General features: G+C 37.7%; 7 protein-coding genes and 1 long non-coding RNA gene across 8 annotated transcripts in view; 6 read left to right on the top strand and 2 right to left on the bottom strand.

Moving 5' to 3' along the window:
- LOC144650453 (uncharacterized) overlaps nt 1-21,858 on the top strand; it is a 163,867-nt gene that overhangs the window by 115,764 nt on the left and 26,245 nt on the right. The gene's annotated exons all lie outside the window — the stretch shown is intronic.
- On the top strand, nt 1,660-4,634 carry LOC144648557 (adenosine receptor A1-like). Its single transcript, XM_078508083.1, has 3 exons — nt 1,660-2,515; nt 3,412-3,454; nt 4,631-4,634. The coding sequence occupies exons 1-3, from the start codon at nt 1,660-1,662 to the stop codon at nt 4,632-4,634; spliced, it is 903 nt and encodes a 300-aa protein (XP_078364209.1).
- On the top strand, nt 4,635-5,460 carry LOC144648556 (beta-1 adrenergic receptor-like). Its single transcript, XM_078508082.1, has one exon. The coding sequence runs from the start codon at nt 4,657-4,659 to the stop codon at nt 5,458-5,460; it is 804 nt and encodes a 267-aa protein (XP_078364208.1). The 5' UTR covers nt 4,635-4,656.
- Nucleotides 9,365-10,317, top strand: LOC144648555 (adenosine receptor A2b-like). The gene has a single exon (XM_078508081.1). The coding sequence runs from the start codon at nt 9,412-9,414 to the stop codon at nt 10,315-10,317; it is 906 nt and encodes a 301-aa protein (XP_078364207.1). The 5' UTR covers nt 9,365-9,411.
- LOC144650449 (adenosine receptor A1-like) lies at nt 12,328-13,866 on the top strand. Its single transcript, XM_078510135.1, has 2 exons — nt 12,328-13,446; nt 13,739-13,866. Exon 1 carries the CDS (start codon nt 12,328-12,330, stop codon nt 13,231-13,233), a length of 906 nt encoding a protein of 301 aa, XP_078366261.1. The 3' UTR covers nt 13,234-13,446; nt 13,739-13,866.
- On the bottom strand, nt 14,489-21,858 carry LOC144650464 (uncharacterized). Its single transcript, XR_013570114.1, has 3 exons — nt 21,139-21,858; nt 16,151-16,198; nt 14,489-15,093 (listed from the first exon to the last, which is right to left on the bottom strand). It is a non-coding gene; the product is annotated as an uncharacterized LOC144650464 (long non-coding RNA).
- On the top strand, nt 18,002-19,251 carry LOC144650443 (uncharacterized). The gene has a single exon (XM_078510127.1). It carries the CDS (start codon nt 18,132-18,134, stop codon nt 19,215-19,217), a length of 1,086 nt encoding a protein of 361 aa, XP_078366253.1. The 5' UTR covers nt 18,002-18,131; the 3' UTR covers nt 19,218-19,251.
- Nucleotides 19,556-20,493, bottom strand: LOC144647961 (uncharacterized; the record flags this gene model as incomplete). Its single annotated transcript, XM_078507627.1, has 1 exon — nt 19,556-20,493. A coding segment is annotated over one exon (885 nt), but the record flags the coding sequence as incomplete, so codon positions are not given.

Here is a 21,858-nt window from a genome sequence, read left to right as displayed (position 1 = left end):
TTATATTATTCCCTTAAAGCCAAGTTTCCATTAGACACCGGAATTTTGATATGGACATAAGATGCACTATCCTAAAGATGCACTTTCCATGATTCGCTTAAAACCAAGTTTCTATTAGACACCGAAATTTTGATATAAATATACGATCGACTGAGACCTCTTCCTTAATCGTTAACTTCTTGTACTAACCAAGAAAGATGCACTTTCATTAAAGAGGCATTTTTCTTAACAATGCACTTTCCATTATTCGCTCAGAGCCAAGTTTCTATTAGACACCGGAATTTTAATTTGATATGGATATACGATCGTCAGAGGCCTCTTCCTTAATCGTTAACTACTTGTTAAAACACAGAAAGATGCACTTTCCTTAAAATTAATATGCACTTTCCATTATTCGCCTAGAGCCAAGTTTATTAGACACCGAAATTTTGAAATGGATGTAAGATAATAATATTTAACTACTTGCACATACACTTTCCTTAAAGATGTACTTTCTATAATTTGCTAAAAGCCATGTTTCTATTAGACACCGAAATTGTGATATGGATATACGATTGACTGAGGCCTCCTCCGTAATCGTTAACTAGTTTCACAAACAAAAAAGATGCACTTTCCTTAAATATGTACTTTCCTTAGAGATGCACTTGTCTTAAAAACGCACTTTTCTTAAAGATGCACTTTCCGCTATTCGCTTAGAGCCAAGTTTCTATTAGACACCGGCATTTTGATATGGAAATACGTCGCACAGAGGCCTCTTTCTAAATTGTTAACTACTTGCAAAAACAAAGAAAGATGCACTTTCCTTTGACGCTTTATAAAAACTGTCATGGCCACAAAGTAGTTACAGTTGCTTCCTTTTAACGTCTTAATGTGTTCTAACGTTGTCGATCTATCGCATTGCTGAATGACGACTTGGCCCTTGAGCAAAGAAGGACTGGGGCAATAGTTATATACCAGTTAATATATAGTATTACAGACATAACCTTTCATGTCTTTTTCCTTCGCATATTACGTATTTTATGAGAATTAAAATAAATGGAAAATCTAAATTTCAATTTCAAGCAAGACTTAAAATCTTTCAAAAGGTGTGGCTTATCACATTCATACATTAGGTTTATCATTTTGATAAAGCCAACGGTATAAGTAAATTATAAGTAAATTATATATACCTAAAGTTTGTTAAATCTTAAAGTTCGAAGAGTAAAAAGTCTAAAAACCAATGCTCAAACCAGGTATCTATTTTTGCACAATATGTTTTTGTTTTGACGGTAATTGACGTAAGACTTTTAAGATATTCCTAAAAGGAAATTAAATGCAAATTATTTGGATTGTTTCAATAACTAGTTGATACCTGGTCGCTGAAAAAGCGTCTGCTCCTTGCATATTGACTTTAAGCGTGGATTTCGAGTTCTCTTTTTACTAAACGGTAAGAAGCCTTTATTTTCCTTCTTTTCTTGCAATATCGAATGGCACAATTAATCAAATTGCATCTTTGGCGTAATAAGTACCGGACGTCGTTTCAGAACAGTTTACAATTGAATTTGAAACATTTCGTGTTTGTTATAGATAACATCATCATTACAGGAACTATCATATAGTTACTGTAGTTAGCGTGGCTTGTTCCTTGATGCAGATATCTGCCTAATCGAGTGCGTCATCATGGACTTAAACAAATGGAACACATTCTGGAGCATGTGCTTTGGATCAATAGCGTTTTTAACCATTGTTGGTAACTCACTGTCCATTTCAATTCTTATCAAGCGAAGGCTTCGAAAACGTTGTCATTACCTGTTAATTGATTTGGCCATAGCTGATCTGCTGGTTGGTTTATTTGCAATTCCGATTTATATGATAACAGTCATGTCTGAAGAGAAGCTGGTGTCACGACTCGTTCTTGATTTTGCAGATATGTTTACAGGTTTTTGCTCAATATTTACCTTGGCTGTTATTTCTCTTGAAAGACTAAACGCAATTGCGAGGCCACTTCGTCATCGTCAGCTCTCCTTGAATAGCTACGTCATTGCCATGGCAACGCCGTGGATCCTTTCCCTTATTGTCACCTCAACTCGACTGTTGCTTGGATTTTCCGTCATGAAAATCCACCAATTTGTTGTTGTTATGATTATCAGCTTAACAACACCTTTGTTGGTCTACTGTGCTTCTTACGGTGCCATCTGGAGAAAGCAAGCTTCTCGACTACAAAATGGAGTAACAGCAAGGAGCGAGGTTAAGCTGTCCAAGACCCTGCTTTTGATAACAGGAACTTTTGTATTGACATGGCTGCCATTCCAAGTGCTAGTAATTGTGTTGAATATGTGTTCGCCATGTAAGAGCGTTCCCGCTGTAGTTGTCTACACGATTAAGCTTCTTCAGTTTGGTAATTCTTTCAGCAATTGCATTATTTATTGCCTTAGAATGCAAGGGTATAGAAATGCGCTCTTCGATATACTTGCCAGGTGCAGATGCAGTCTAACCTTACGTCGAGAGCTTTACCCGTTGACCGATGCTCCTACAAGTATAAGGCTTGTTTCCTTTTCAAGCACATGGCATCTAAGTACAGTGGAACCCCGATATAACGATATGCCAAGGGAGCAGTAAAATAATATCGTTATATCGAAGAATCGTTATATCGAAACTCCCGATATAACGATATGGCCGTAAAATAACTGAAAATATCGTTATATCGGGGTAATCCTAACAAGTACTTTTTACTGCATATCACAGAAGGATAAAGAGAATAATTTTGATAAGAAGGCTTAGAACACAGTATCATTTTCGTATGTCATCGTACAAAGCTGTTTTTAGAAAAGTTAGAGATGACTCGATTACTGTAATGTTATTGCATTAAATTCGATGTTTTGCAAATAAAATGTGACGGTGTACTGATAATATCGTTATATCAGGAGGATTTTACGTTCGGTCCGCTAAATTCTCATCGTTATATCGGGAATATCGTTATATCGAAGATCGTTATATCGGGGTTCCGTCCCATACATTTTACTGTAACTTTTGCCGGGACAAAGAATATTCATCGTTATATCGGGATTATCGTTATATCGAGGATCGTTATATCGGGGTTTCACTGTAACACATAATACGACATAATACAATAGAAACGTTATAGAAGGGACAAATTGATCTCATTGACCTTCTTGAGCGTAATTCGTGAATAGGAAGTTCGCAATAGTAGTTCACCTATTTAAACAGAGTTTAAAATCTCTGTTATTAATACTACACATGTAAAATCTCTGTGATTCCGTAAAGACTAATTAGAATGAAAAAATATCGCAGACAAAATCTTTCGTTGGCACGTTAAGAGCAATATAAAATGCATTAACATTGCTGTCTGTTACAATTGCTGTCTGTAAACAATACTTCATTGAAGTAAGATGAGATCTCTCTCCTCCGCAGAGGTTCCCGATGGGGCGTTCGTTGTAAAAATCCGCTGGGCAAGGTGAGTGCAGGCGCAAAAGATCAAGATCTACTTCGCGGGGAACCTCTGCCAGAAGCTTGTCGTTTTCTCGAACATCCTTGTCGTTTTCTGGTACATTGATGAATTTCTAAGCCCTCGCCGACTTTGGCAGCTTGGAACGTGGTAAAAATCAGCGGAAAGTTTGTGACTTCAAGAAGGGACCGCTATTTCTCCGAAAAGTTTTCATTTTTTCTGAAGAAAACCAAAATCTTTGTATCCGAAGTCCCCCCTGAAACTTGTGGGGAGTCGTGTGGGAAAATTGTTGTCCTATTGTTACAGAAATAACAAGCACTGGGGCAAACAAACAGAAATTCTTTCCTAATTAAACCAGGTTTTTTTATTAGATGTATAAAAGGATCGAAGTTTCGGTGCGTTAAAAATACGACAAACTTGTCATGAGGCGAGAAAACAAAATATTTCTAGATATAAATAATTTCGTATTACTGAATTTTCATATTCGTAGAAATTAAGATGTTACCAAGCAAGAACTCTTACATTTCACTACATAAGGGTAGGAAATGCAATCAAGCATCCTGTGCAAACTAGACATGCCAGCATGTTTACAACATAGCTTCAGCGAAAAGCGTGCTTTGGGCCGCGCTGTTCGAAAGCCGATTGACACAAGTTTCAAAGTTGATCGAGGGTTCAATTCTGTTGTATAAAGTGTTTTTATTGCTTATATTATGCGGGGTTTTAGATTGGTTGACAAGAAAATTGGAGGACAGAAAATATAAACAGAAAACCTTACTGAAAAGTTAAAAAAAAACTAAAATCAAAATTAACCCTTAACCTGGATTACCTTAAATAAAATAAAAATAAATTACCTTTATGAAGACACGGTAATGATTAAAGCTATAAGCTTGTGGGGCCGTGTATTCCCGATCGAATTGAAATTTGAAAGTGTTGTTTTTTTTTTTTGGAGGGAGGAAAACCAGAGAACCCAGAGAAAACCCCTCGGAGCAAGGACAAGAACCAACAACAAACTCAACCCACGTATGACACCGGGCTGGAAACGAACCCAGGGAACATTGGTGGGATGCGAGCGCTCTCACCACTGCGCCATCCCTGCAACCCGGCCCTGACTTGTTAATAGGGACCTTAACATACGAGGACGGGAAGGCCAGTTGAACAAACAAGAGTTTTTGTTCTCCATTGCAGGTAGCTGTCTACATTGTGCATTCACCATGAACTTCAACAGTTGGAACTGGTTCTGGACTGTGTGTTTTGGAGTCACAGCAATTACAATCATTATATGTAACCTCCTAACTATTTTAGTTCTTCTCAAGCGAAGGTTTCGCAAACGTTTTCATTACATGTTAATCGATTTGGCCATTACTGATCTGTTGGTTGGATTATTTACAATACCGATTTATATGACAGTAGTCATCTCTGTGGAGACACTGATACCACGAGTCGTATATGATTGCGTGGATATGTTTACAGGTCTCTGTTCCATTTTCACACTGACAGTAATCTCTCTCGAAAGACTCCACGCTATCGCTCGACCGCTTCGTCATCGGCAGTTATCCTCACATAGCTACATCATTGCCATGGTAACGCCGTGGATCCTGTCCCTTATTGTAACTTCAACTCGAGTGCTACTTGACTTTTCTGTCATGAAAAATCTGCAGTTCCTAATTGTTATCACTATCAGCTTGTCTACTCCTTTGTTGATAACTTGCAGTGCTTACTGCGGCATTTGGAGAAAACAGGCTTCTCGACTACAAAATAAAGTTAGGGCGAGGCGTGAGGCCAGGTTGTCGAAGACATTATTTTTGATCACCGGGACATTTGTGCTGACATGGCTTCCTTTCCAAGTTTTAAATATTGTGGTTAATATGTGTGTGCCATGTAGGAATATACACATTGTAGTTTTTGTCGTAGTTAAGCTTCTTCAGTTTGGGAATTCGTTTATAAATTTTATCATTTATTGTGTTAGAATGCAAGATTATAGAAAAGCGATTTCCGAACTAATATTTATCAGCTGAAATGGCAGGCTTTCAAGAGGGTCTGGATGGGGTTACCTGACAGCTGACAAATTGCCAAAATTTTAACTTACAACAGACATTTGTAGTCGGGTTTACTGACAACTGACAAAAGACCCGATTGCCCTTGATATCCTAAAACCCTGTTGTTAATAACAATTTTCGACTTTTTTCGTCAAACAAATGTAAGAAATGTAAGGTTTTGATACCAAATCTCGGCAGCAGGAGTCGCAGGATGCTATAAGTGTCATGTTTCGTTAATAATTTACCTTATGATCCATGTACATGTACGCTTTTCACCTATTAAAGATCCCGAATTTACGCTTGGCGCGCGCCAGCTTACACAATAGCTGCTAGTGCTGGTGCTATAACATCGATTGGAAGCTTTTACTGCTTTAATTCAGATACGACATTCAAACGACTTAGAAGCCGTGAAAAATCACCTTGTTTTATTTCTTGGACTCAAGGAATTGACAGGCAAACACAACCTTGAAGTTTCCGACGTCAAAATTTATCGAATTGCGATGACGAGAACCAACAACGAACTTAACCCGACGCCAGGTCTGGGAATCGAACGCGTGCCACATTGGTAAGAGGCGAGTGCTCTCACCACTGCTCCATCCCTGCTTTTGAAAGTTCTTAAAATTACACGAGCCTTAAGTTTTAATTCATAGTACAAAACAAGAAGCTTGAGAAGCTAAAAACCGGGCGGTTAATAATTAACTATCCGCTTTGACTTGAAAGGCAGGGTTCAGTACAGGAAAAAAAAACTCGAAACAGTTATTTAAGTAACACTGCAGTCCGAGGTTTGCGTAAGTCACACGGTTTGCATGAGTCGTATTGGTGTGCATAACGTAATAACTAGAATGTTGTCAAGATTGCATTATTAGTTAATGACATAATGGTCTCAATTTATAAATATATTTCGCACAGTACAAATAAACGATTGAATTATATGACTTGAAAGTATAAATTTTTAACACCTAGCAAAGGGCAGCCTAGCTATTTGCAATACTTTAAGGCAGGGTTTCACCTGAAGGCCGTACGCGTACGCGTTTTGGTATTTTCCTGAGCCATTACACTTTGATGGGATAGTACTGCAACTCTTTATCGGGTAACTACTATTGTCAAGAATGATTAAACATTTGTTTTATACACTGTAATAGCAATTGATGAAGAATTGTAGTACTGACCCAAAGTAAAAGGGCTACGAAAAACTGAAACTCATTATCAGCCACCTTAAACGGAAATATCTCGTTCGCGTTTCAAGGACTCCAAAAAGCTTTACTCTTCCCATGTAGATGTATCTATGTATTGCAGTATTTTGTAAATTTTTGGGTGATTTTTGGGGATGTTTGGGAGGCCATAAAAAACTTCACAACAACGCAATTCACTGTAATTCACTGCAGTCAATAGATACTGACTCTACCATACTCCGTTTAGCATAAAACTTTTCGTTAGAAAGAGCAGAAAATTGTTGTGTATCTACTCTAAACGGAAGTCAGTTTCAGTGTATAGTATGGGATACAGAATTGTAGCATGTGGTTGGAAAATGGAGTAGCATTAAACGTTGTTGTTGTTTGTGTGTGAGCTCTCTATGCTATTTGGGCCGAAACTACCATAATTGTGAATATCGAATTTTGTGTGTAATAAATAAAAATCGGACGCGTGATGAGCCGGATGGCCTTTATAGAACCGAATTTCCTGTTAGGAAAGGTCTATCCGGTCTGTCCCACATATGTCAGTTCTACACGTACTGTCGCGTGAGAGGAGCGTTAGACAGTGTAGGACACATTAAATGGAAATGCATTTGATGTATAGAACTATCCATCATAAAAAGAAGTAAGGGAAACGAAGATGAAAATTAACTTAACAATACAGCACATCAGCAAGTGTAACCCGTCATTAGTGAATTCAACATGGTTAAAGTACATAAAAAATAGAAAGCAATTGTAAACAAAAAAGGCACATTTAAGTCCTTTGTTGTATATACCCCTTGTTAACTGATGCGAGAGCTGCCAAACCGTAGGTCCGTAGGTGTCGTCGCCGTTCGCCTAAAAGAAAATTCTAATTGAATTTAAAAAGACCTACATTTCTGACTAAGTTTGATAATTTTCGATTTTAATTTTCATTGCGCTCGCCTCCAGGCGATATTTGCAGATGACCGCTCTTAACTAGCACCGGAATACGTGAAATTGCGAAAATGAAGCTAAACAGCGATATAGTTGCAGTTCAATGTGAAAATGATACAGTCAGGGTTGAGAACCCTTAATTGTTACTCTGAAGGGGGTTGCTATTAACCCAGAATTCCAATTTAAGCAAAAAAAGTAGCCAAGCTTTACATTTCCCTACCCCCGACGCCATTTTTTATAAAATTATCTACTTTTCAGACACCATTAACACTTTATATTAAGGCACAAAAAAGGTGTATTAGACAATTGTTCATCAAGAGCTATAGTAGTTTCTGCCATTCCGTTTGTGCTAATGCATTGAAACCGTATGTTGGATCGAATAACATTCTTTTCACCACGACTATTATATTTTTGACTTTACTTTTATTTATACACTAAAGTTTGGAACATGGCCTTTACTTTTATCAATTAAAATATTGATCGTGCAATCGTGCAATACTTCTTGACATAATGGACTCGACGACCCCATGGGCTTTAATTAATTATTCGCTTAAAGCCAAGTTTCTGTTAGACACCGGGATTTGATATGGGTATAGGATTAATTGTTGATCATTGTTAACTACTTGAAAAAAAAAAGAAAGTTGCATTTTCCTTAAAGATGCAATTTTCATTATTCGCTTAAAGCCAAGTTTCTATTAGACACCGGAATATTGATATGGATATAAGATGGACGAAAGCGTCTTCCTTAATAATTATCTACTTGCACAAACAAAAACGATACACTTTCCTTAAAGATGCACATTTCATTATTCGCTTAAAACCAAGGTTCTGTTAGACACCGGAATTTTGATATGGATATACGATCGACGGAGGCCACTTCCTTAATCATCAACTTCTTGCACAAAAGAAGAAGGACACCTTTCCTAGAAGGCTTTATAAAAACTGCCATAGCCACAAAGTAGTTTACTGGTGATTCGTTTTAGCGTTTCAACGTTTTAATGTTTTCACGTTTTTATGTTTTCTAACGTTGTCAATCCATTGCATTGCAGAATGACGTCATAGCCCTAGAGCAAAGAAGGACAGGTGTTACAGTTACATACCAGTCAATATAAAGTATAACAGTTATAACATTTCATGTCTTTTTCCTTCCCACATCACGTATTTAGCGTTTTCAACAATAACAATTAAAAAAAAAAGAAAAAAAAAATAATTCCAATTTTAAATAAATTTTAATTCCTGCGAAAGGTGTTGTTTATCGCATTCATAAATTCGGTATAATGGTTTTAAAAAGCCATTGATATAAGCAAATTACATACACTTTAAGTGTGTTAAATTTAATGTTCGAAGAGTAAAAACCAGTGTTCAAACCAAGTATCTTTTTTTGGACAATATGTTTTTGCTTTGACGGTTATTGACGTAAGACTTTCAAGTTATTCGTAAAAGGTAACGTACATAATTTTGATTGTTTTTCTTTACCCACGAAAAATAGTTTCTTTTCAATAACTAGTTGATAACTGGTTGCTGAAAAAGCGTCTGCTTCTTGCTTATTGACTTCAAGCATGGATTCCGAGTTCTCTTTTTACTAAACGGTAAGAAAGCTGCATTTACTTTCTTTTCTTGCAATACAGAATGGCACCATTAATCACATTACACCTCTGGCGTAATAAGTGCCGGACGTCATTTCAGAACAGTTAACATTGGAATATGATAAATTTTGTGTTTGTTATAGACAACATTATCATTACAGGAACTATCATATAGTTACTGTAGTAAGAGCGTTTTGTTCATCGTTGCAGATATCTGCCTAATCGAGTGCGTCATTATGGACTTCAACAACTGGAGGCCGTTCTGGAACATGTGCTTTGGATCAATAGCGTTGTTAACCATTGTTGGTAACTCACTGTCCATTTCAATTCTTCTCAAGCGAAGGCTTCGAAAACGTTGTCATTACCTGTTAATTAATTTGGCCATAGCTGATCTGCTGGTTGGTTTATTTGCAATTCCGATTTATATGATTACAGTCATGTCTGAAGAGAAACTGGTGTCACGACTCGTATTTGATTGTGTGGATATGTTTACAGGTTTTTGCTCAATTTTTACCTTGGCTGTTATTTCTCTTGAAAGACTAAACGCTATTGCTCGGCCATTGCGTCATCGTCAGCTCTCCTCGAATAGCTACGTAATTGCCATGGTAACGCCGTGGGTCCTTTCCTTTATTTTCACCTCAACTCGACTGTTGCTTGGATTTTCCGTCATGAAAATCCACCAATTTGTTGTTGTTATGATTATCAGCTTAACAACACCTCTTTTGGTCTATTGTGCTTCTCATGGTGTCATCTGGAGAAAGCAAGCTTCTCGACTACAAAATGGAGTAACAGCAAGGAGCGAGGTTAAGCTGTCCAAGACCCTGCTTTTGATAACAGGAACTTTTGTATTGACATGGCTGCCATTCCAAGTGCTAGTAATTGTGTTGAATATGTGTTCGCCATGTAAGAGCGTTCCCGCTGTAGTTGTCTACGCGATTAAGCTTCTTCAGTTCGGTAATTCTTTCAGCAATTGCATTATTTATTGCATAAGAATGCAAGGGTATAGAAATGCGCTCTTCAATATACTTGCCAGGTGCAGATGCAGTTTTACCTCACGTCGAGAGCTTTACCCGTTGACCGATGCTCCTACAGGTATAAGGCTTGTTTCCTTTTCAAGCACACTGCGTTTAAATAACACATAATACGAAATAATACAATTGCAACGTTACAGAAGGGAAATAGTAATCTCTTTACCTTCTTGACTGTAATTCATGAATAGGAAGTTCGCAACACTAGCTCGTCTATTTTATAAATATTACACATGTAAGATCTCTGTAATACCGTAAAGACTAATAAGAATTAAAAAAAAAATATCGCAGACTAATCTCGCGTTGGCACGTCAAGGAAACTATATAAAAAAATCATTAACATTGCTGTTTGTTTCAAGTTGAACAATTTAACTTGCTTTCTCTTATTTGGGAGAAAATGAAAGGGGTGTAAAGAATACTTCATTGAAGTAAGATCAAATGAGATGAGATGAGATGAGATGAGATGAGATGAGATGAGGTGAGATGAGATGAGATGTAATGAGATGTGATGTAATGAGATGCGATGAGATGAAATGAGATGAGATGAGTTGAGATCAGATCAGATCAAATCAGATCCGATGAGATGTGATGAGATGAGATGAGATGTCTCTTTACCTTTCGCATTTTCTTCTAAATCCGATTTTTTTGGCTGCATTTTGTTCCATTTACAACGAATAGACTTTGATTTTTCTTTACGAACACAATTCGCTCAGTGACAAACTCTTCGAGGCTGCGTTAACTTCAAGGCTCGCTGTACGCGTACGCGCTTGAATGGTTTTCCCGCTTGCGACGCTGATTGGTTAAATTTTTTTTTGATTGGTTAAAATTAATCGGATGCACTTTTCCTTGAAAATGCACTTTTCCTTATTCGCTTAAAGCCAAACTTCTATCAGACACCGGTATATTGATATGGATATTAGATGGACGGGGGCTTCTTCCTTAATAATTAACTACTTGCACAAAAAAAGGAAGATACACTTTCCTTAAAGATGCAGTTTCCATCACTTGCTTAAAGCCAAGTTTCTATTAAATACCGGAATTTTGATATGGATATACGATCGACTGAGACCTATTCCTTAATCGTTAATTACTTGCACAAACAAAGAAAGATGCACTTTTCTTAAAGATGCACTTTCCATTACTCGCTTAAAGCCAAGTTGTTATTAGACACCGGAATTTTGATATGGATATACGATCGACGGAGTCCTCTTCCTTTATCGTCAACTACTTGCAAAAACGAAGAAAAATACATTTTTTTCCTTTTGCGCCTAATAAAAACTGTCATAGGAACAAAGTAGTTGGCGGGTGCTTCGTTGTAACGTTTTAATGTTTTCTAACGTTGTCAATCCATTGCATTGCTGAATGACGTCATAGCCCTCGAGCAAAGAAGGACAGGTGGAATAGTTGTATACCAGTCAATATATAGTATAACAGTTATAACCTTTCATGTCTTTTTCCTTCCCATATTACGTATTTACCTTTTTCAATAATAATAATTAAAAGAAATGAAATAAAAAAATCCAATTCCAATTTTAAATAAGATTTAAAATCCTGCGAAAGATGTTGCTTATCGCATTCATAAATTCGGTTCAACGGTTTTGAAAAGACATTGTTATAAGCAAATTATATACACCTGAAGTTTCTTAAATCTTAAAGCTCGAAAAGTAAAACCCAATGTTCAAACCAGGTATCTATTTTTGGACAATATGTTTTTGTTTTGTTTTGACGGTTATTGACGTAAGACTTTCAAGTACATAATTTGGATTGTTTTTCTTTACCCACAAAAAAAAGTTTCTTTTCAATAATTAGTTGATAACTGGTTGCTGAACAAGTGTTTGCTCCTTGCTCCTTGACTTCAAGCGTGGATTTCGAGTTCTCTATTTACTAAAAGGTAAGAAGGCTACATTGGCTTTCTTTTCTTGCAATACCGAATGGCACCATTAATCAAATTACATATCTGGCGTAATAAGTGCCGGACGTCATTTCAGAACAGTTTACAATTGAATATGAAACATTTTGTGTTTGTTGTAGATAACGTCGTCATTACAGAAACTATCATACATTTACTTTAGTTAGCGTTGTTTGTTCCTTGATGCAGATATCTGCCTAATCGAGTACGTCATTATGGACTTAAACAAATGGAACCCGTTCTGGAACATGTGCTTTGGATCAATAGCGTTTTTAACCATTGTTGGTAACTCACTGTCCATTTCAGTTCTTCTCAAGCGAAGGCTTCGAAAACGTTGTCATTACCTGTTAATTGATTTGGCCATAGCTGATCTGTTGGTTGGATTATTTGCAATTCCGATTTATATGATGACGGTCATGTCTCGGGAGAAACTGGTGTCACGACTCGTATTTGATTGTGTGGATATGTTTACAGGTTTTTGCTCAATTTTTACCTTGGCTGTTATTTCTCTTGAAAGACTAAACGCTATTGCTCGGCCATTGCGTCATCGTCAGCTCTCCTCGAATAGCTACGTCATTGCCATGATAACGCCGTGGGTCCTTTCCCTTATTGTCACCTCGACTCGACTGTTGCTTGCATTTCCCGTCATGAAAATCCACCAATTTGTTGTTGTTATGATTATCAGCTTAACAACACCTTTGTTGATCTATTGTGCTTCTTACGGTGTCATCTGGAGAAAGCAAGCTTCTCGACTACAAAATGGAGTAACAGCGAGGAGCGAGGTTAAGCTGTCCAAGACCCTGCTTTTGATAACAGGATTTTTTGTATTGACATGGCTGCCATTCCAAGTGCTAGTAATTGTTTTGAATATGTGTTCGCCATGTAAGAGCGTTCCCGCTGTAGTTGTCTACGCGATTAAGCTTCTTCAGTATGGCAATTCTTTCAGCAATTGCATTATTTATTGCATAAGAATGCAAAGGTATAGAAATGCGCTCTTCAATATACTTGCCAGGTGCAGATGCAGTTTTACCTCACGTCGAGAGCTTTACCCGTTGACCGATGCTCCTACAAGTATAAGGCTTGTTTCCTTTTCAAGCACACTGCGTTTAAATAACACATAATACGAAATAATACAATTGCAACGTTACAGAAGGGAAATAGTAATCTCTTTACCTTCTTGACTGTAATTCATGAATAGGAAGTTCGCAACACTAGCTCGCCTATTTTAATATATAGATTTAGGCAAGCCTAAAAGCGGAGCTCCCAGGTTATATGCCCTTTACATCTTTTTTAGAATGATTTTTTATTCGTGTTATTTTCTTTATATATATTATGTATTGTTTTCACCATGAACAACAGCACCAAATAAAAGTAAAAATAGTTGATCAATCAAAAGAGGATAATCATCTAGCAGTTTGTGCATAACCTCCCAAAGGTATATAAACTCTCAAAGAGAAACTAGAACAAAGAAAGCGTTGCTCTAGAAAATATCCATACACCCACCATAACTGGTATGTTATAGCTGTACAAAGCATACAACTGGAAAGTTTTGCATGTAGCTTGTCCCACCCCCCCACCCCCCACCCCCCCACCACCCAAACGGGGGCCCTATTGGAACAGTGACAGTATTATTTCCCGATACTAAAAATAACAGCTGACTGCTAGCAAACCGGAGTAAAAGCCAGCCGCAAGCAAAATAGTGGCATTTATCATTCTGCCAAATAGGTTTCCCCAAAATGATAACACCATTTTCCCTTCGTATGAGTCCCTTTGTCCTTGAGGGGCTTCACTTTACTTAATTGCATGTAAACTAAGATCAGAAAAATTCTGGAGAGGCAGACATACTGTTTGTTAGTCCTAAACTCAGGTATAGTCTGTATAGATTGTTTGGCAAAAATTTTACCATGGATTTGCTTGTATATTAAACCATGCAAGCATGAGAAAAAAATATGGCTATTAAATTAGTTCTACTGAAACAGAAGGCTTAACAACAAATAACTGATCTGTGAGACACACCCACAAAACAAAACAGCTGTGTTTAATGTTTTATTATTTAATGACTGAGTTTGGTTTTGGTGATGAAGTAAAAATTTGCCTATGAACAACATATATTTCATCAGTTATTATTGTATTGCAACATGTGATATTAATTTAGAGATTGATGAACTGTGTATCTCATTATCATGATTACTGTTCTTCACAGTGTGGGCACTGGGAATTAAATGTTTGGGTAGGTAAAGCCTGCTGTTGAGCCAAGTGGCTCATCAGGCTGGAGCGTAACCAGGTTTCTGAAGCATTATTAAGCGGCTAGGGGTATTTCTACTCCCCCTGGATGGGATGCTAGTCCATTGCAGGGTTAATCCCCCCCCCCCCCCCAGCAGTAAATAAGCCGGTACCCATTTATACACCTGGGTGAAGAGAAGAACTATGAGAGTAAAGTGTCTTGCCTAAGAACGCAACGTAGTGCCCGGGCCAGGTCTCGAACCCGGACCGCTCGATCCGGAGTCCAGCACAATAACCATTAGGTCACCACACCTCCCACAAATGTTTGGGTAGCCGGATGATTTTTATATTTTTTTATTCTAGCAATGCGCTCAAATTTTAAATGTTTGACTTTTTATAGCTGTATATTTCATTTTGTGTATATAAGTAATTTTAACCTTTTTAACCATTGTAATTTTTTGTAAAAACTATATTATTTAACCCTTGGGTTGCAATTTAGTTTTAATAAAGCATCTATCCATCTATCTATCTATATTGTGTTGTCAGAGATCCCTTAAGAAATACGAACATGGTTGAACCTTATCTGGCTCTATTTCATTAACTTTAAAATTACACCTGACTTCATAAATTGTATATTTTCACACAGAGTACATAAGTATTAGTTGTACATGCAATGAAGAAATAATATATTCTGATTGTTCATTTATCTCTCTCTGTGTCTGCAACTCTCTGTGGAAATTCTGCTACTCGTGTTAACCCTGAAAAAGGGAAAATAACAGATACCATTTTGTTGATGATCATTGACATCAAATGAATATTTATAATTTTAATTTAATTTATTCAGAACATTATACAGATACATAAAAAAGAGAGTTATTTTTCCAATTTTTGCATGGGCCAGGGAATGTGTTGGGGGATATGTTTAGAACCAAAAAGTCCTTTCAGAGTGAGTGTGTCAGGAAAACCTTTTTTTAACTACTGAAGACACTAATAGTGCTATCAATAAGACCCGGCACATGGCGAGGCTTTGATGAATGTTTTGGGGTGTGAAACACCGGCTTAATTCAAGAGTTCCCTACAAAATGATGTGTCTTTTAAGACTCTTATATTTATCTCTGACAGGTGCTGTTGAAAGTACTGTGATTAAGTCCAGGAAAGCTTACATATTCTCCCTAAAACTTTTATCAGGGATATAGCTAAGAAAATACTGAGCCGGCTCATCAACAAGCCCAGCTGGCTTTTCTGGCCTAAGCAGCTCTAAAATTTTACTAAGTCTTTGTGTTCACGTAAAATTTCAGCTGAGTTTAAGTTCTATTTCTACATTTGCCTGGTACCACAACAAGACAATTTATGTTAAGTTAGGGCTTGAGCTTATTAGCTATTAAGGTTTAAGGTATTAACAAAAGGAATTCAAACACAACAGGTCAATTTGCACTTCTCCCACAAAATCATTACAAGTATTCCGGTATTTTGTCGGGTCAGGTAGCAGATCTTGTTGGGTCTTTGCCCTCATACCCCTCCTCCATGGTGGGGGAGGGGTGCATTGTATGAACAACGAAAACATTTTTCTTGAACAATAAAAACATTTTATGTACATGTGCTGTTACATATAAATTGTGTATATTAAATTCCTCAATTGAACGAGGATTTTAGGGAAACATACAATGTAAACTTACCAAGGGGTTAAAACACATACCATTTTTCACACCCAAAAGTTTTACACTTGAAAAACAAGTTTCATGCACTAATGTATCATGGAGCTTCTTTAATATCTAGATAAAGAAAGGTATAAGCTGACACTAATGTTATGATTACCTGCATCACCAATTTCACTAACTGCACCCCTTGACTGTTTTCCCTGCACTGAAAACAAAATTTATACATATCAAAAACCTGTAAAATTCTTAACTTGCATCCTGGCAAAAAGTATGGAAATCCTATCATAGCAAGTTTTAGAAAGACAACAGATTTACCAAAATAAATGACAACTTCAAACTGCATCTTACACCCTCTATAAATACTTCTCACTGAATTGACCTCAAAAAACTTGTTGTACATGTATTATTTACTTTTAATTATATCCTCGAGTCATCGCAGACAGGCCAATTTTGAACTTATTTTTTTCACGATCAAATACTAATCCTACTTCTCTTGTAGAAAAAAAATTGGCAAAAATATGTGATTTAGTCACTGCTTTAAGTTGGAAAACTTTGAAAGGCTTAAAGAATTGTACAAGTCATGTGCAACCTTCAAGAAAGCAATGCTCATAGCCACAGGGCTAAAAAAAGTACCCTCTAATTGTCTGGGGCAAGTAGATTTTTCTGTCAAGCAATTAATTTTTCATGCCTGTTTGCGTAATAGGTTAAAAGGCCCAGGCAAGTCGTCTAGATGTAAATTATACAGTCACAAGTTTACTAAGAAACACAATCATGCACAGTCCTAGGCAAGCAAAATTTGAGAGCTGCTTGTCAGCCACAGGGAAATCTGGAATTTATTTTTTTCCAAGCCCTTATCCTACATTAAAACTTCAGGATCAGTTTGGTTGTTATAACTTAAGAAAATTTCATGATCTTTTGCATAACATTTTAGAAACTGTGCTATATTCTTTTATGTATCATATTTATTTGATTAAACGCCACGGCGTTTATTTAATTTTTCGTGATTCGAGTGCGGCGTTTATTAGAGGGAAGCGTTTATACGAGGGCGCCGTTCATTTAAAATTCAATTTATTTCTTGTAAACAATAGTATGGTAACTGAACACTTTAATTAAAAAAAACAAAAACAGAAACATGTTTTAGTACATGCCTGAAAAGTCAATTTCAATACCTTAAAACCTTGTTACAATCAAGAAAAATATTTGTTTTGGCCTGCTCAAGCTTGATTATTACTGCATTTGCTTTCCGAGTCTGTTATTCAAATGAATGCCGCATGATCATGATGCGGCGTTTATTCGAGGGCGACGTTTATTAATATTTCTGTTCTAACATGTAGCGCTTATTCGAGGGAGGCGTTTAATCGATTAAATACGGTAAGTTATAAAAAATATGAATAAACTAATCAATTTATTCTGAGAAAGGCTGTTATCAGATAAGAAATACAAAACTTTCACAAAACGTTTTCACTCATAACATTCATATTATAAAAATTTAAAAAAAAGGAGAACTACGCAAAGTTCTCAGTGAAAAATAACAGAGGACATGGAGAAACTATATTTCGCTAAGACTCTCAGCTAGCATTATGTCCCCTACATTGCATCTGACTCGACCACATTCTTACAAATTTTCATGTAAATTTTGTTCTCTACTTGTTCTGTACTCTTTCCAACGTTTAAAAGTGGTGTGTTCTTCCTACTTCGGTGATTTAACTACAGAATAAACAAATTAACGCGGATAGGAAAAACCCGCCAGAAGTAAGGCCCGGGTCGCACTTGAGACAAATTTCTGAAATGTTCCAAGATGTTACCGACAAAATTGTCTCTGAACTTGTCTCAGACAATATTGAACATTGCAGTTTTGGGTCGCACTTGTAGAGACAATCATCCGTGACATTCCGTAAAAGTAAACAAAAGCCTGTCACTTTATCCGGCGCGCCATTTCTTGCATAATTTTGATTCCGCGCTCTTTTATAATTTATTCAAATTGGAGGACAGAAGCAATAACAATGAATCAACGAGAACTTGCTCTGTTTCTGGGTCTCTATTTCTACCTTTTAAACTTGAGTGCAGCTAACGATGCGCAAAGAGTCATCCTCCTTTCATGTATCCTTCAAATACGAGCACTTCAGGCACAAGTTTTGATGTTAAATCAACGGCGAAGAAGACGACGTGGCCGTCGCCTTCCACGATTTTGGGTCTTGCCAAGACCTAACCAGTCGTGGTTTGAAATGCACTATTTTGATCCAACAATTCCAGGTGATTATTTCCGGAGACAGCTTCGCTTAAACAGAGATACATTCACGATGCTTTTGAATTTAATCCGACCACGGCTTACAAGACAAAATACTTTCTTGCGTGACTGTGTGACACCGGAAAAAATTTTGGCATTGGGACTGTACCGCTTGGCCCATGGAAACTCCTATGTCACGATAGGTCCAAACTTTAACGTCGGTAAAACAACCGTTATCGAGGCTGTTCAAGATGTTGTCGATGCATTGTGTGATTTAAAAAATGATTACATCAAGTTCCCATCGACAAATAGAGATGTTCTGGCCACCCGACAAACGTTTGAGGATTTAACTGATCTCCCAAATGTGATAGGAGCTATTGATGGAACGCACATAAAAATCAAAACTCCTACAGAAAGCGGACCAGACTATTTTAGCCGACTGCAGCAGCATGATGTTGTGGTCCAAGCTGTGGCTGACGGAAAAAAGCGTTTCTTGGACGTTGCTGCTGGTTTTCCAGGGAGCATGCACGATTCAAGAGTCCTGAGAAACAGCTCATTGTATCAGCGCATAACAAATAATGAACTGCTAGTCGGGCCAACTGTAAGAGTTGGAGGGAGGGAAATAAAACCCGTTTTATTGGGTGACAGTGCCTATCCTCTCTCCACATGGTTGCTAAAGGCGTACCACGAGGGAACAAGTGACCCCGAGGAAATAAATTTTAATAAAGAACTTTCACGTGCTCGTGTATCAGTGGAGTGTGCATTTGGCATGCTGAAAGGGCGTTGGAGAATTCTCCAAAAACGACTAGACAGCGACATAGCCTTTACTAACCAGATTATCATTGCTTGTTGTGTCCTTCATAATTTTTGTATTGAGGCTGGTGATTTATGGGATGAAGATAATGATGGAAGTGACAATGATTTTCCTGTCAGAGATGGAAATGCTGATGGTGCAGATCTGAGAGACTTTTTAAGGGAATATTTGTGGAATTTGTGAATAAATGTGAAGTCTTCGCAGTTTATTACAAACATATTGTTTCAGTTAAACACTTTATTGGATGAACATTTCACCATTTTATGATTTGAAAGGATTTAAATGTAAAAGGAAAATACAATAAATTTTAATATAATACATTACATGTAAACTCCCATATTTTTTAATCAAATACTATAATAACGATACACGATAACATTTTCGACCAAGAAAATTTACGAAAATCAGTAAAATATCAGGGCTCTGTCACTTACTATAATGCAGGTGATGGGTAAACTGGAACAATAACTGACTACACTTTTTAATAAAAAATAAACATGAAAAGATGTAATTGTTGCCTCCTTTGTTCAATTGTCACGCAAGTTCTGTTTTGAGGCGAATAAAGAAGTCTCAGTCATTCCTGATTCTTCGGCTGCATGGCTTGCATAAAATTGGTCATGAATTGGTTCATGATTTGGAGCTGTTGAGTTTGATTTTTCTCCATGGCTTCCAACACATTTGTTAATTTATCCCCTTGAGCTTGCAACTTTTCCATGCTTTCACGGAAAAGGTCATCATCCTCGTCACGCTCTTTCCGTGTAGCTTTCGCGGTTTTGGCGCGCTTTCTTTCGTCCCGGCGCTGGCTCTTCCGTTCCCTCTTTTTATTTAAACCGAACACAGCCAGAGATTGTTCGAACTCTTCTTCGTCTATCTCCTCGTCATCCTTTTCGTTGTTGTCATTTGACGAGCCGGGAGAACGCGAAGAGGTGCCAGAGGTGCTTGGGCTAGATTCTTCGACGTGACTGAATGTCACAATGTCTCTGCACCCCAGCACGGAATCGATTTCTTCGTAGAATGGCGAGGTTTTCCTGTCGCCTCCAGTCTTGTTGCGATTATGATCTTTAGCCTCCTTGTACCGGTCTTTCAGGTACTTTATCTTCCTCTGGCACTGGGTGCTAGTTACTTTTCTGATTTTGGAAACTTCTTTTGCGATTTCCTCCCAAACCTGTCGGGCATGCCTTGATTCAAGTCGAGTGTGTTTGTCGCACCACAATTGAACTAGAAGCTTCTCCTCTGCTTCCCTCCACTTTCCATATCCTCTGCCCGCTTTGGCCGAATTTTCACTGGCCTCGCTTGAATCTTCGGCATCAAAGGACACTGGCGATGCTGAAACTGGGGGAGATGGAGTTGGCAAACGGCTGGAGCTTGGTTGTATGAAACCTGGATGGCTCTGATGTTGAAAGGGCGCCAAAACCGCCGCCGTTGGCGCAATAGTATTTTGGGTGAATTGAGCATCATTATTTTGTTAGCGTTCCCAAAAATACTGACCTGGCCTGTACCGATTAATATTGTGATCGTCGTAAGAATTTTCCAAGGCGTCGCTCTCCCAAACAAAGGGAAAATTCGATCGAAAACCTGGATTCATGATGACTAGAACGTGTGACCGACGGTACAGCGCGCAACGAAAAATGAAATGTGAAGCAACTACATTTTAAAGCTTTTAATTTGATGGACAACTTAATCTCTAAGAAAAACAGTTTTTGTTTGTTGTTCGTAAAAAGTCCTGCTTTGGGGCAGGACCACGGCTTCTTTGAAGATTTGTCTCCGTGGACAAGTTTTTGTCCGCGTAGGGACAAGTAGGTCGCACTTGGCGTGGTCAACTGATGACAGGAATCTGACAGTTTTTTTGCTTATCAAAATAAACTTGTCCCGATTTTGTCTCAAGTGCGACCCGGGCCTAAGGTATGCTTTGAATATACAATTCGTGTTTAAGACAAAACGAATTTCAGTCCACTAAGTCTATGTCCTTGTTTGACATACCGGTACACGACTGAGAGCTAGAACCCAGCTTCGTTTAAAAATAATGTATTAGGTTGAATGCTGGTTAATCTAAATACCAAAGACTTTTCTAATCTGTTAAAAAAAATGAACATCAATAGCTCACCTTGTTTTCGTAAAGGAATGTTGTCTTTGACCGTCTTTGCTTCAAACTCACCAAGAAGCTTGGAAGATTTCCATTTCGATCGGCCACAATCTTTACTCCTCTACTAACTATGGTTGTCATCGCGGGTGAAACGAGAAATATATCCAGAAATAATGTATCTGTAATAAACTGTCTTTAAAACTGAGTCCTTCGTGTGCTCTTCAATCGCGGAGTCTTCATGCTTAGTAGTGAACTCATGCGTACGCTTGGTAAATCGGCATGCTGTGAGATTGTTTCCTGACTTTTGACTCTGAACCATATTCAAAATTCTGCTGTTCACCTTACCGTTTCCCGAGAGCTTATCACGTATGAACCAGAACATTTGGCAAATCAACCCATGCACAAGTTTAAAATAAGCTCGCTTAGAAGCTGATAAATCCAGACGAGCCGGACAGCCAACAGCGGACTTCCTCAAGTTAGTCTTCCCTTCATGTAATTCTAACATTGTCAACAAGAGCTAAGAATGATTTTTTCCCTCGCGTTTAAAACCGTCTACTATATAAGCTTAGCTGAGTAGAAAGGCGTTTTTAAAAAACTTATTTGCTGAGGGCCTGATAGTAATGATTTTTCCCACCAAAAGACGCGCGTTGCCACTGGAGCCTAGCTCGTTCCCAGGCCTAATCCGTGCGTACGGACGGACGTACGTACGCGACAACCAAAATTTCTCGGTTCGATAGGATA

The sequence above is a fragment of the Oculina patagonica genome, chromosome 4 (genome assembly GCF_052425735.1).
Source record: "Oculina patagonica isolate OP01 chromosome 4, crgOcupat, whole genome shotgun sequence".
Lineage (NCBI taxonomy): Eukaryota > Metazoa > Cnidaria > Anthozoa > Scleractinia > Oculinidae > Oculina > Oculina patagonica.
Note: the sequence above shows the minus strand (reverse complement) of the source record. Positions and strands in the feature narration are given on the sequence as shown.

Excerpts from the sequence above, each read along its gene's own strand:
- LOC144648557 (XM_078508083.1), top strand. The coding sequence starts at position 1,660 with ATGGACTTAAACAAATGGAACACATTCTGGAGCATGTGCTTTGGATCA. Across the intron at positions 2,516-3,411 it reads GTTGACCGATGCTCCTACAA|AGGTTCCCGATGGGGCGTTC; the intron begins GTATAAGGCTTG and ends TCTCCTCCGCAG.
- LOC144648556 (XM_078508082.1), top strand. The coding sequence starts at position 4,657 with ATGAACTTCAACAGTTGGAACTGGTTCTGGACTGTGTGTTTTGGAGTC.
- LOC144648555 (XM_078508081.1), top strand. The coding sequence starts at position 9,412 with ATGGACTTCAACAACTGGAGGCCGTTCTGGAACATGTGCTTTGGATCA.
- LOC144650449 (XM_078510135.1), top strand. The coding sequence starts at position 12,328 with ATGGACTTAAACAAATGGAACCCGTTCTGGAACATGTGCTTTGGATCA.
- LOC144650443 (XM_078510127.1), top strand. The coding sequence starts at position 18,132 with ATGTTAAATCAACGGCGAAGAAGACGACGTGGCCGTCGCCTTCCACGA.